The 14294-nt window shown below is 44.8% G+C and overlaps 2 protein-coding genes across 3 annotated transcripts; one reads left to right on the forward strand and one right to left on the reverse strand.

Moving 5' to 3' along the window:
- Positions 1-1438: 1438 nt before the first annotated feature.
- Positions 1439-3103, forward strand: RPS27A (ribosomal protein S27a). The gene is made up of 5 exons (XM_002199599.7): positions 1439-1595; positions 1842-1896; positions 2084-2169; positions 2450-2581; positions 2921-3103. The coding sequence occupies exons 1-5, from the start codon at positions 1548-1550 to the stop codon at positions 3068-3070; spliced, it is 471 nt and encodes a 156-aa protein (XP_002199635.1). The 5' UTR covers positions 1439-1547; the 3' UTR covers positions 3071-3103.
- Positions 3104-3667: 564 nt separating this feature from the next.
- On the reverse strand, positions 3668-14153 carry MTIF2 (mitochondrial translational initiation factor 2). Of its 2 annotated transcripts, XM_002196981.7 has the most exons (14): positions 13918-14153; positions 12397-12624; positions 11127-11232; positions 10080-10251; positions 9759-9919; positions 9176-9352; positions 8638-8777; positions 8137-8261; positions 7204-7408; positions 6379-6631; positions 5532-5672; positions 4610-4774; positions 4303-4443; positions 3668-3927 (listed from the first exon to the last, which is right to left on the reverse strand). In XM_002196981.7, the coding sequence occupies exons 2-14, from the start codon at positions 12616-12618 to the stop codon at positions 3758-3760; spliced, it is 2178 nt and encodes a 725-aa protein (XP_002197017.5). In that variant the 5' UTR covers positions 12619-12624; positions 13918-14153; the 3' UTR covers positions 3668-3757. The 2 variants fall into 2 exon arrangements, with proteins under 2 accessions (XP_002197017.5, XP_030124594.4); XM_030268734.4 differs by lacking the exon at positions 5532-5672 and having other exon boundaries at positions 13918-14129.
- Positions 14154-14294: the final 141 nt, after the last annotated feature.

A 14294-nucleotide genomic window follows, 5' to 3' on the forward strand; every position in this document is an offset into this window, starting at 1 on the left:
CTTTTTCCTATCCATCTCCAAAGGAATCTTTATTTTTTCCAGGCCTTTCTCAGTGTCTGAAGAAGGCAGACAAAGGCAGGCAGGCAGGAGTCCCTCAGGAATTTCAGCAATAACCTTTGCACAGAAGGGCTAGTAATGCTAGCACACAGTATGTGAGATAAATGTCATGGGTCTTCTTAGTTTTGTTGATTTTCTCCTGGTTTAGGACAGCTTTATAATTTCAAAACTCCCATAAAATTATGAAAAGTGGCTTTCAAGCATGAACCCTACTGTTACTCCTGGGATTATGACTTCATTGTAGTGACCCTGACCCCACTGCAGTGTTTACAGGAGCACAGAAACCAGCTGAAAATGTATCAATCCTTGATTTCTGTAACAACACAGAGGTCACAACCAGTCTGCTTACACCAACTGGAGACAAAAAAAACCAGTAAACCACTTTTTACATACTGTCAAGCACTCGTTTACTTGAAAAATATTTGTTATCTTACAAAATGCATTGCTGTATATAACGTAACACTCCTCAGATAGCCCTTACCCAACACAATCCACTTTCTCATCTTCGCAGCAAAACACAGAAGGGTTGAAATTGTTAAAGTGGCCTTAGCTGATTTATTCAAGCAGGTCCTGATTCTGCTTTAGCTTTTCCCATTGTCGACTCACAAGCATAAAACCACCTAACAATTTCCAAATTGTCATTCAGGGCTCCTTTATTCCCAATTTACCTATGGCTTTTCTAGTTTTAAAAATCTTTGCCCAGATAGAAACCTGGAACTGACCTCGAGGAATGTGCAGGGGGCAAAGTGGCTGTGAGGCATGTTTAAATTGCCTCCTCAAGAACCAGGACATGGAATTCTGGCATTTCACGCTGCAGAGAACCACTGAATCCCGGAATGGTTTGGGTGGGAAAGGACCTTAAAGTTCATCCAGCTCCATCCCCGCTATGGGCAGGGACACCTCTCCCTAGACCAGGTTGCTCCAAGTAGTGTCCAACCTGGCTTTGACGGAGACCCAGGTACGTCAAAACTCGCTAGCCCCAAAATAACAGTCCCACCCGCTGCAACGCACAGAAAAACCGAGTCCCGCGGGTGGGGGGTCCCGCCCTCATGGCCACTCCGCCACTCCTCCCCTCCTCATGGAGACCCCCCCCCGCCTCCGCCCCTCATGGCGGCGGCTCCTCCCCCTCTCCTCACGCCAGCCCCGCCTTACCCACCATGGCGGCTGCTCCTCCTCCCCATCACGACGGCCCCGCCCCACCCGTCACGGCAGCTCCTCCTCATCCGTCATGGTGGCTCCTCACGACGGCCACCGCGATGCACTGTGGGAGCCACAGTTCCCGCCCCCGCCTCCCATGCCGGGACTACATCTCCCAGTAGGCGCGGCCGCGGCCGCCGCTGGCAGAGCATGCCGGGAGCCGTAGTTCCGGCGCGCAGCACGCCCTCCCCCTGCGGCGCGCACAGAAACCCCGTGCGTGCGGGCGCGGCGCTCTCTTGGGCCGCTGCCGCCATTCCGCGAGCAGCGCCGGCAGCTCGCGCTCCGGCCCCGCCATGCAGATCTTCGTGAAGACCCTCACGGGGAAAACCATCACCCTCGAGGTGAGCCGCCGCCGCCGCGCCGCCCGTGCTTGCCGGTGCTCCAGAAGGCGGGGATGTGCCGGCAGAGCTCGGGATGTGCGGGGAAAAGCGGCCCTGCACTGCCTGGGCGGTTCCGACCACGCGGTGGGGGCCGGAATGGCCGTGGCAGCACCGGGCTTGTGCCGGGAGCACCTCGTGGTTTTTCGGCCTTGCTGGGCCAGTTAAAATATGCAGCGCGTTTTGTTTCTGTTGTTCTGTTTATAATAGGTTGAACCTTCTGATACTATAGAAAATGTAAAAGCGAAGATCCAGGATAAGGAGGGTAAGCTCTAAAGGCACTTTTTGACTGTTATATATCGATATCAATCGGCGTATCTTATATATATATCTCCAGTCTTGTGGATTGATGTGTGTCTTACACAGATGTAATTCCCTGCAGCAATCTTGTTTTTATTACAGCATGCCGTAGCTTCTGTCCCTTATTAATTCCTGATTTATGTCACCATTAGGCATCCCTCCGGATCAGCAGCGGCTGATTTTTGCTGGGAAGCAGCTGGAGGATGGACGCACACTGTCTGACTACAACATTCAAAAAGTGAGTAGGAAAGGCAGGACACAGCAGTGCAGTACCCAGGAGCTAGCACGGGCACAGCTGACTGAGATTAAGAAATGTTTCTAATAAATTCGGTCAAATCAAGGGATTGGAGTAGTGTTAATGCTGGGAGCTTGGGATGCCACCTTAACAGCAAATAATCCTTTTAGAGCTTTTCTAAGTCCCTGGTACTTAAAATGCACTTTGAAGGAAGAGGCCTGTTTAAGTGTTGCAATTGCCTTGAGAAAGCATTTTGAGTCTACTTCATGTGCTTTACAAACAGGAATCAACCCTTCACCTGGTGCTGAGACTTCGTGGTGGTGCTAAGAAAAGGAAGAAGAAGTCTTACACAACTCCCAAGAAGAACAAGCATAAGAGAAAGAAGGTTAAGCTTGCAGTGCTCAAGTACTACAAGGTAGGTAGAACTCACTCAGGGAGAAACTTGATGGAAACTCAGCTCTCATCAGGGAGGGTATGGGGCCTGTAACTGGTCTGCACAGATTCTGGTGTATTTAGTATTTAAACTCCTTCTCTTTGCAAATATCCCATGTGTTAAACAAAAGACACATGACCTATTGCAATTAGGCACTTCTGACTTGTACTTGAAGAAGTTTGATGTAGTTGTTACAGAAACTATTATGGCAATGAAAAATACTCAAAATTATTTGAGTAAATTATTTGAGAAAATACTCAAGATTATTGTTGCTAAAAGGTTGAGAGAGCATGTGAGCCATTGCCTGTTTGTCCTTCCCAGGTGGATGAGAATGGCAAGATCAGCCGCCTGCGCCGGGAGTGCCCCTCGGAGGAGTGTGGGGCTGGAGTCTTCATGGCCAGTCACTTTGACAGACACTACTGTGGCAAGTGCTGTCTGACATACTGCTTCAATAAGCCAGAAGACAAGTAAATGTACCAGACAATAAAAATCTGAGCTTCTGTACGGCTGAAGGATTTATTTCTGTGGTGCTGTGTTTTCTCTCAGTGAGAGAAAACACAGTGAGAAAAATCTGTGGACCTTGGAGTGCTGCCAGCCAGCTAGGGTGAAATACTTAGTGTAAAACTGAAGCAGCAGTTGGATTTAAAGAATACTGGGTACCAGTTGTAAAAGGAAGAAAACCAACACCCAAGCTGACCTTAAAAGTGGTCTCTTTAACATGAGACAGTTCTGATGTGGAAAAATAGCAACTTCAGAGGTCCAGAGTGGGTCAGTGCTAGAGAGTGGGGTGACCAGGAATCCTGGTGACAAAATGCAGCCAACACACTGAAACACTGCACAGCAGAACGGGGAGGGGAGGGAGGAGATGGCTCAGCTGATTTTGGAACCAAGAGATTGTCATCAGAAATATTTTACCATGCTGGTTTTACACACTTGAAGTGCTTAGAGTTCATCAAATGATTTATCCCGTGTTTCAGTGAAGGCAACTGGTTGTTTGACATGATAGATAAGCAGAACATTCTGGATATAAAATATATCTGAAGTGCTCTGATTAAGGAACAGCTCCTATGCATCTCTGAAAGTTCATTTAATGTTAAGAGTTAAAGGCCAGCCAGGATCATAATATATGTCCTTTAGTGTTCACATGTTAAAATGTCTTTAAAATCCTGGGTCCCAGGAAGTTGTCTGCTGAACTTCTTTTTCTTCATAACAGATCATTTCATCTCCAATACTGAACTCCAGATTTTTGTCCAAACTCAATCCACAATCCATTCCTGTTTTTATTACCTGGACATCATCTTTATGGTGCTTCAGTGATGATAAACATCCTACAAAGAGAAAAAATGCATGAAATACACCACCAGCAGCAGAGCAAAAGACTGGTTTCCTGCAGGATTAATGCTTCACTTTGTGGCTCCACAAGGAAAGCAGGAAAATGTAGGGATATGGGGGGTGCTTGTGGTTAATAGAAGTCAGACACCAGCTCCTTTTGGCACGTAGATCTTGTGATGCTCCAACTTGCCTACCAGAGTGGGTGGCTGGAAAAAAGGTCTGGGAACAATACACTGGCATTTGGTGGCTTTCCTCTCCATCCTGGACAGAATTCAGGATTTCTCTAGGATCCTTTGCACTGACTTCCCAGGGAACTAGCAATATCTAAAAATACTAAGCACAAATCCAACTTTTGTGGCAATTCCACTCACCTTTCCAAATAACATCCCTGTTACGGATTAGCTTAAACTTCATTTTTCTGTCCAGCAGCCCTTTGTGCACTCGGCATCCAGCCACTGGAATTTTGTTTTTTCCTACTGTGACAGAGAAGGTGTCAAGAACAGAAGCTTCCCCTAAAAAAAAAGAAAGTAATTTTGAAGTCCACGGGAATAACAAACTGGCACGAGGTAGAAGCAGGCTGCATTTTTCTACTTGGCATGCTTTAAGATAAAAAAGCAGTTACAGAAGAGTATAAAATTTGCCAGATTTTGAGGCAAAAGTGTATAAATGAAAACTCACCTATTGTAGTCTCCACCACAGTTGGGGGCAGCCTGCTGTTCAGTTCATCCTTCAAGTCATCTATAAGTTTGTAGATAATGTTGTGAAGTTTAATTTTTATTCCCTTTTTATCAGCCAGCTTTTTGATACTTTCATTGGCTTTCACGCTGAATCCAAATATTACACCTGATAAATGAAACAACTGTCAAGGGATGACTACAAGGGATGAGTCTTTGAACAGTTAAACTGAAATTCTGCAGCACAGGGTACATTTTATGCCTGCCTCTCTTTTAAGGGGGGACCATTTGGCTCTCCCACTATGGCTCATGGACTGCTACAAACCTATCAAAATAAATGACCCCAAAAAGCCCAGAGAAGGTTCCTGATGACAGAGCTGGCGGTATCAAAGCAGAAAATAACACAGCTCATGTAGAGGACACAGATCTCTCTTTTTGGGCTGGAAAACCAACTCAGTTTTCCAAATAAAACTGGAAGTGAATTCTAAATGATTCTTGCCACTTGTGAACTATGGCAGGTGCAGTGACCTCACTCACTGCAGCAAGTGAGAATTATGGGGTATGAAGAGCAACTGACTCAGTCCTAGATCCAGTTGCCTCCATGAGCAAAGACAAAATTATTTTCTAACCTGCTTTTCCAGCTTTGCCCTTTGTAAGCATCATAAAGCAGCCTGAGTGAAGAGCCAGAGCTCAACCTTAACACCTGAATTTCTGGCAAGATCTTTTCCAGAGTCCTGCCATTTCCATGAGACTTTGAGCCTCCCCCTCTGCACCAGTTTGATGTTCAAGGAAACATTTTCAAGATTCACAAAAATTTACCTTATTGATGCTGCTAATTATTATTGAGAAAACAAAACCTGATGGAGGCCTATCCATTTCAGTAAGTCAGTAACTTCAAAACTGTAAAAGGATTTTGAAACACCCACCATTAAATGCTTCAGCAAGGCTGATATCATTTTCACTGATATCTCCTATTCCAAAGTAGATAATATCTAGTTTGCATTCATCCTCACAATCATAGCTGTCCAGAATGTTCAGAATAGCTTCAACAGATCCATCCACATCACCTGCACAGATAAATGGAAGTACTGCTGTCTTTGTGTAAGTCAAAGACAGGAATACAACTAATGTAAACTCCACACAGTGCAACAGAAAGTCTTCTGACATCTGTCACTCTTACTATATTTTGAGTAATATGTTAAAACCAATCCAAAAAGTCTGTTAATTCCAAAAATCAACTGGGTACAAAAGGGCCAGAGGCTTTACATCTGCCATCAGTCTGGTCAAGTTTGCAGGTCTTCAACTACAGTCACTGCTTGAGTATCACTAAATGAGATTAAACCAAGTCCTCCTATCCCACTTTAGTATAGAATTGTTATTCTCTATTTTGCTGCTTCCAAACGCTTATAGCTTGGAGGGGGGGGGTTTGTTTTTTTTTTTTTTTCTTCATATATAGGGTTTCATATGTGTATATGTATTTTTATATATATATATTTATATAGGGGTTTATATGTATGGGTTTTACTCAGGAGTTCCTAGGTAAGTGCATTGAGCATGTTAAGTTTTCCTGTTGCTCTGGCCCTGCTGGCAGCTCATCTTCCTGACCAGTGGATGTTTTCTGATGCCCCCGCTCTTATAAGATAAGTTCAATAACCAGTTTTAAACTGATCAAACTTTTGGTAATAGAAACTGTGTTTAGTTTAGAGCTCTGTTTCACACTGAGCATTTGAGAAGCACAGAACCAAAGGAGCAGCACACAGACAGAGACAGCACCTTTAACTATTAATGAGAGCGTATTTTCATCCATCTCTGTTCTCTCCTTAGGCCTTGAGAACATCAGATGCTTATTGGCCTTGTACAGTACTGCTTTCCTCTGTCTCCAGGTCAGGTGAGCCAGCTTCTGTTGCTTTTTCTCATATTCCAACCTGTGCTCCTTTTGCTTTGCTTCAATAACTTCCAGGTCCTTCTTCATCTTCTCCTGTTGTTCAACATAGGTCCTCCAAGCTACAACTTCCTGTGCCCTTTGCTGGGCAGGAAGACAGAAACATTACCTTTAAAGCACTGCAATTTCATCCTTTTGCATCCTCTGTACAGGCTCACTCATTTTCCTCCACTTTTAACTACACGTTTTGCTGCACAGATGGCAGAGAATGAGACAAGAGCTTTCCCTCCCTGAGCTACCGCATGACTTAAGGCCTATTTTTTACAGTATCTCTGCATTGCAGAAGAGAATTATTGTTCATTCTTTCATGTGTTTTTTTTTCCCAGCTCTCACAACACCTATGTCAAGCTGTATTTCCTGCATTTTCTTTTTGTCAGACAAGAGTTATGTCTTTCTCAAATTAAAACACTGACCTCCTCAAGTACTGTTCCAGTGGAGAGGAGGACAGCCCAGCAGGGGAAAGGTGGGAAAGAAAGAGGCAAAATGCAAACCCTCATTCCTCTTCTAGTGCATCTAGCTCAGGTCTCTTAATCCCCATGCTCAACCTTTCATGGGATTATCCAGGTGACTAAAAGCTCTCACTTATTTTGTTACTCAACTCCTTCCCCCCATCCTTGCAGCAGTGTGAGCTTTTCACTGAAGAGTTCTTTCTGTACCTCAGACTCTACTTCAAGGATTTCATCTCCTGCTGAAGGACATTCCTTCCAGCCCATGATTTCCACAGGCATGCCTGGTGAGGCTGCATCCACAGCTTTGCCGTTCTCATCTAACAGGAAACGCACTTTTGCCCAGGTCTTCCCTGCAACCAGAACACAGCCTTTCCTCAGAGTTCCTCTCTGGATGATGGCTGTGGTGAGTGGACTAGTGAAGAGCAGAGGAGAAAAATAACAGACAACATTCAAGTGAGGTTTCTCCCTGTCTTCATGGCCAGTGTAGGCACAACACAACCAGCATGGATTTGTGATCCATCACAGGCAGAATATTGCTGCGATCGCTTACTGGAGCACTCACCAAATGTTTGTGAGTTAAAAAGCCCCAAAATCTGTGCTGTACTCTTCATTTCTGCAGATCAATCCAAAGTCTGACATTTGAACCCAACAACAGGATGATTTCACACATTAAGTGAAACCCCAGCAAAAAAACTCCAACCCCAAACAACAAATCCTAACAACCTTGTAGAATTCAGTTCATTTTTAAAGAGGACAGAACATGCCCTGTTCATAGAACCTGCAAATGGACTAAGATACATAAGGGTAGAATGCCATCTTACACAAAACTAGTCATGAATTTTGTATGTATTGACTGTTAACTTCATCATTCCTACTTTTTAAAGGACATTTAAAAAAACACTTGAGTTCTACAATTTTAAACTATTTCCTGTTACAGGATTTTCATTTCAGGGATATGTTAAATTTTGTCCCAACAGTTTATAACCTCTTGTGTTGCAGAGAAGTATTTCAAGGCTCTGGCTAAGAACACTGCAAAGGAAGTGTTCTGGCTTTACTTCCTGAGGCACAAGTCCCCTGCACAGTGTGTCTGTGTTGTTACAAAGCGCTTCACTGAAGCTGCAGAGGTGGCACTTGACTCACCCTTTCCCTTTGTCTTTCCGAGACTCAATGATCGTCCCCTCCACCAGCCCTGTGGCATCTGCCTTCAGTTCCAACACCTCTGCCAGAGCAACAGTTGCCTCCGCCAAAACCATTAGGTTTTCCCCCTGCATAAAACCACACAGAATAAAGGAAGTGCCCAAGCAAAGTAAGATCAGAAGTTCAACCCTTAGTGCCAAATTCCTCCATTGAGATGTGATGACATTCACCACCCAGGCTAAGACTTCTGGACATCAGACACAAAACTGCTGGACTGAATTACCAGTAGAAAAATGAGATATTATTGCTTGCTGGAAGTCTGAGCCTCATAATACATTTTAGTGTGTTTCAAATAATTCTGGCAAGAGCCAGTAGCACTGAGCTCACGGCAAGATATCAAATACCAGGAAGAGAACCATTTTATTTTTCAGCTGCCAAATAAAAATGCATTTCTCTGCACATATTAGACACCAATGAATACCGTTTTTTCTACCACAATCTTACCTTGAGTGCAGAAATATTTACAGCCTGAACATCACCTCCAAACTCTTCACAAACCACATCGTGAGCCAGCAATTCCTTCTTTACTCTTTCAGGATCAGCTTCAGGTTTGTCACATTTATTAATGGCCAGGATAAGAGGAACTAAAAATAGAACACACAAACTCAGCACCAACCTGACCAAAACCTGCTGCTACCATCACAGCTGCTAGAAAAGGTCAGAGCAAGTTATGGCCACTTAGAACAGATCATCTAACTTGGTATCTCTTCCCTGAGCAGCCATTGAGATCTGAGCTACCAGAAGGAAGCTGGAGGAGTTAGCCATGTAGAGGAGGTAAAAAAACCCCAAACAATTAACGCCTGTCTTGCTAAATATTAATATTTTCGGATCTTTTGGTATTACTGCAACATTCAGTACATTTTCAAGCATCACAGGGGATGATTAATGGGACTAGGACAGTTCCCAAGTTCTGTGGATTTCAGTCCAAGGAGGCTTTTTTGAGGGGTAAAAGCATGGTTCCCAAAGCCCCCCCACTCTGTACCTCCTGCATTTTTGGCATGCTGGATGGACTCTATGGTTTGCTGCATCACTCCATCCTCTGCTGCCACCACCAGAATGACAATGTCGGTGACGTTGGTGCCTCTCGCCCGCATGGCTGAAAAGGCTGCGTGGCCGGGAGTGTCAAGGAAGGTTATCTTTTCCCCAGAAGGCATGTGCACTGTGGGCAAACGGTACAGCTTAACATCAGCATTTCACCCAGCTTTGACGTGTTCTAGATCAAGCATCACTCCTTTGAGGGCATTGTAATAATAATGACATGTTTTAGGCAGTCAGGTAATTGTTGGCATGAAGGTCAAATGTGCTGTTAAATCCTCAAGAACAAGAAAGTGTCCTGGGATCTTCCATAACTCAAAATAGTCTAATACCAACTTGTGAAGACAATTAATTTCAAAGTTTTATGTACATAACTACAGCAGGTATTAGCAACAGACATTTTATATTATGGTTTCCTTTCTCACCATTTATGTGGCAACTTTTCCCCAATGAACTGGCAGCAAGCCAGCCTGCTGTGTGAGATGGAGAGGAAATTGTGTTACACCTGAGCACGTGGACTTGGATCATACCAATAAAAGCTCCAATGTGCTGTGTGATGCCTCCTGCTTCCATCGATGCCACCTGGGTTTTCCGCAGGCTGTCCAGTAAGGTTGTTTTCCCATGATCCACATGTCCCAGGATGGTGACAACTGGGGGCCGTGGGGTCAGTACTGCTGGGTCTGCAGGAGGTCTGTAATTGCAGCAAAAACAGGGGCTGTAAATGCAAAAAAAAATTCACTGGGCCATGCCCACCACAGCACTTGATGCCATACAGTCGAGGCTGCCTCCTCCCCAGACACCTGCAAAAAGGGATAGCATAAAAAGAGCCAAAAAGAGAGTTCACAACTTGCCTCTTCACAGCATCTGTGTTTTTTCTTTCTTTTTCCTCTTTCAGTTTTGCTGATTTATACTTCATTCCTGATTTTTGCACAATCATCTTGATGTGGTCTTCATGTAAGATGGAATCTGGTTCTACTGAATCAAGATTAATGTCTGTGTACAGCAGCACTTCATAAATATGATCTGCAACAAACATAAACACATCTAATGATTACATCCACAAAAACACGTGGGACAAAAAACCCCAACCCACTTCATCAGACTTTTTCATTACCTTCTTTGTGCTAATAATCATTATTCACCAAGCAGTTTTCCTTTAGTTACATTTATCTAGAAGTTGCCATTAATCTACATACTTGCAGAGAAGAACTTCTTGCAGATTTACTAAAAATTACTACTCTGTTAGCTGCTAGAATCTTATCTTCCACTCAGATATTCATAGCTTACTTTCCCACTAACTCCAAAAGAGAAAACAACTGAAACTCGTAAAGCATACAGCAAAGGAGTGATTTAAGGAGGAAGGAAATTTGATAAATTTGATCATATGCTCCTTTTTTCGGTTGTAGAGACACGGAACATATTACAGTAGTCAAAAATTGTTACAAGGAGCAATTCCAGACAAGAATTGCCACTCCTAGTTAATCAAAGGACTGTTCTAATGAAACACAAATTGCTCCTCTTATTCCTACTCTGAATTTTGGGCTGAAGCTCTTTAGTCACGAGTTCTTAACTCATGGAGGTCCACCTCTGACAGACCAGGGTGCAGCGTTTTCCTTCTGGAATAACTTAGCCCCTGGGAACCACAGCAACAAGGAGCAGCCTGCATGGATCTGAGGCCTTTCTGCTGGACAGGGCACACAGACATGGCTTCTTCACACTTAAATGTCTGGCCTGGTCATTTGGATGGCCCAGCTTCTTTTCTCTTTAGTCTGCACTGTGTCTCCCAATATTTCCTTTGGGATGGGTCCACAATCACTAACTAAGGCCACTTTTCCTTTCCCACTGATGGAAGGGGTGTGACAAATGTTGCTGTTTCAGATCCCAAAGCAGGCTCCCACCTATGTCTTTGCCCATAGCTCGTGCCAGTTCCTCAACAGTCATCTTCTGCCTTATCTCCACTTCACCTCTCGTCAGGGGAATCTTCTTTTTCTTCTTTTTTGTCTCCTGCATGGAATTAGACACATAGACAGGAATATAAACTAAGAAATAACAAAAACAATATTAAAAAGACAACAGTCTCAAGCCATATGAGGTAAACACATCTTCTTTACTATAATACCAATTAATTACAATTCATGAATGAGTTAACACATTATAATGAACATTTCAAATGTACAGCAGACTACCCACAATCTTTTTGCATTTTTAATTTTTCAGAACAAGGACAAAAACCAATTGTCTTGGCTTGTAAGATAAGCATGTATTCTATTTGCCATCTGTTGGAGGTTGGGCAGTTTTTTTATCTCTTCCAAAAACAGTGTCTCTCTCTGGGGACATATCTTCTGTTAATGGATCATTGAATGACTCACTGCATGACTGGTAAAGTTATATCATCCCATTGTGAGATGCTCCACCCAGAGGGAGGAGCCAAGCATTCCTACATGCATGAAATTGGTATTTTTTGGGACACCAGGGCAGCCCCTCTCGCTGGATTCCCAGAGGAGCAGCCTTCTTCTCTGCTGGATCCCCAGAGGAAGACCAGGCCCAACTACTCCATCACCAGACCTTCAGAGAAAACTCCACCCTTCTACAGATCACCGCTTCAGCAGCATTTCATCTGCCAATCCAGGGGGAGCAGCCACCATTTAACTGGACTATTACCAACACCCTGACTCCTCAGGGTGTCAGGTTTCTGACTCTATCAGTAGTTTTGTTTGTACTAATTACATTTTTAAAAATTATTTTTATTTTATTTTTTTCCTAGTAAAGAACTGTTATTCCCATTCCCGTATCTTTGCCTAAGAGCCTTTTAATTTTGAAATTGTGGTAATTTGGAGAGAGGGGGTTTACCTTTTCCATTTCACAAGAAGCTCTTGCCTTCCTTCATAGATGCCTGTCTTTTCAAACTAAGACACCAATAAAACAATTTCCATTTTTGTTTGTAGTAATTTTCTCCAGTGTCAGCAAAAATTCATGATACTACTGGTCTTAGTATTTGAGAGGGAATAGCAAAAAAAATATACATTAAGTACACTTTGTCTTATAGATTTATAACAACTTCTCTATACTTAAGAATAAAGCACTTTTTTTCTTTTTTATTTAAAATGTTCAAACTGAGCTCTTGTACTTCCCACACAAACCCAGGGAATACTGGGTGTCCTTAATTACCTCCTTTGTGGCTAGATGTCTGCACTGTAACAAGGCAGCACTGATTAATCTGTGCTTTGGCCAGAGCTGTGGATGCAGAAGGAGGGACCCCATGGGATGTGCAGACAACTCCATAGGCTTCCATTGTGCTCCACAAACTTTCCTGGATGACAGGGCTCGCAGCTGGCAGGTGCCGTGAAGCTGCACCAGATTTTCAAACCTCAGCAGCAACCCTCGGTTCATTCCTCACTGTGAACACAAAGCACACGCTGAGATCAGCCTCGAGGCTCAAAGATCATCTTTCTCAGGACAAAATGTACAGGAATACAAGACGCAAATACTATGTTTCCAAACAGGCTTTTTAACACTGACAAAATTAAATTGTTTAAGAACTGTTCCAGTTTTTTCATTTCATTCTGTGCTTCACCTTTCTCCACTACTCCACTGCAGACACATGGATCTACTGAGAGCTTATAGATCTTTCATCTTTCTCCACTGATCTCTGATATAAACCATTAATTCCCCCACTGCAGGTTCTTTGAAATCTCCTACAAAAAAACCACATTTGCACTCCTCATGCTATACTGACAGAATTACCCAAGTGTCAATCACCTCTCTAAGCCAGCAAAATACCCCTGCAAAACGCCCTCTACCTGAGCATTTTAAGACAAAAGCAACTCTGAAAGACCACAGCACAGCAGTGACACCAGTGACGTGTGGTCAGAGACCTCCTGTGAGGCTAAGCCCTGGCTCAGCAATTAGGCTCCCGTCAGATCATCCCACATCTTGTTTTAACCATCTTAACCTTGGTTTGAGTAGTTTTGCCAATTATCCCATACAACAGTCTCTTTCCCGAGCTTCTCCTTTTGCTCAGAGCTGCCTCTGTACTGCCTGTTCTTCCCCAGGGAAGCTGTGGCTGCCACACCACAGTGTCCAAGTGTTCCTTGGAAGTGTCCAAGGCCAGGCTGGACGGGGCTCCCTGGGATAGTGGAAGCTGTCCCTGCCCACGGCAGGGGTGGAGCAGGATGGTCATTAAAGTCCCTTCCAACCCAAACCATTCTGTGATTCTGTCCTGCTGAGGGATGCACTCTGTTCCTTCCCTGTCCACACTCACAGGTGTCTTTGCGTCACTCTCCCCGCAGCTCCCAAGGCAGGGAACGTCCTCGGTTCCTCCCAGAATGGCTGCGAGCCCTTTAAACCCCCCCTTGCACCCGGACACCCTTGCTCACTTGCAGGAAGCAAGTGACTTGCAGGAAGCGCATGACAAAGTAACCAACCAAACCCAGCTATTTTGGTGGGGTTTTTAACCCCAAACAGAACCTTAAAGGGGCTGAATCGGTAAAATCGAGGGAGCCGCGGAGCTGCCACAACACGCTGCACACAAACACACAAACAACACAAGTTCAAGGCGGCACTGGCCCAGCTCACGGCAGCGAAGGCCACGCCAGGCTCCGACTGGGAAAACCCTCCCCGGTCCCGGGACGGAGGAGCGACATTCCCGCTCCTGCTGCTCTCCTGCACATCGTTCTGTCTGATTAATACCTGTCAGCTACAGTCCGCCCTCCTCGCGGGGGCAGCGCCTTTCTCCGAGCCCCCGAGTGCCGGCCTTGACAGCCCGAGGAATGAAGGAAGGAATGAGGATGGAAAAGAGGGAAGGGAAGGTAGGAAGGGAAAAGGCTCCGCGTCCCCTCCGCGCCTCACGCCGCTCTCTGCGCACGCGCCGCGAGGGGGTGCGAGGGAACCACGCAGGCGCAGCTGCGACCCCAGGGCTGCCCGGACGGGGGCGGGGCCTCGCCTCACGGAGGCGGGAAGTGCCCTCAGGGGCGGGGGACATGGACCCCGTCACGGGATTTTCTGAGCTTATGCCCATTCTAGGGTTTTGAAACTTATTTTTAAAAACATCTAGTTGTCTATCTACA

Source organism: Taeniopygia guttata, chromosome 3 (genome assembly GCF_048771995.1).
Source record: "Taeniopygia guttata chromosome 3, bTaeGut7.mat, whole genome shotgun sequence".
Lineage (NCBI taxonomy): Eukaryota > Metazoa > Chordata > Aves > Passeriformes > Estrildidae > Taeniopygia > Taeniopygia guttata.

Coding starts and splice junctions, on each gene's coding strand:
- MTIF2 (XM_002196981.7), bottom strand. CDS start 12,618: ATGAACCGAGGGTTGCTGCTGAGGTTTGAAAATCTGGTGCAGCTTCAC. Junction 5,673..6,378: donor GCTCTCATTAATAGTTAAAG/GTGCTGTCTCTG, acceptor TTATCTGTGCAG/GTGATGTGGATGGATCTGTT. Junction 4,775..5,531: donor CCTTGCTGAAGCATTTAATG/GTGGGTGTTTCA, acceptor TTCATTTATCAG/GTGTAATATTTGGATTCAGC.
- RPS27A (XM_002199599.7), top strand. CDS start 1,548: ATGCAGATCTTCGTGAAGACCCTCACGGGGAAAACCATCACCCTCGAG. Junction 1,897..2,083: donor GAAGATCCAGGATAAGGAGG/GTAAGCTCTAAA, acceptor TGTCACCATTAG/GCATCCCTCCGGATCAGCAG. Junction 2,582..2,920: donor CAGTGCTCAAGTACTACAAG/GTAGGTAGAACT, acceptor TGTCCTTCCCAG/GTGGATGAGAATGGCAAGAT.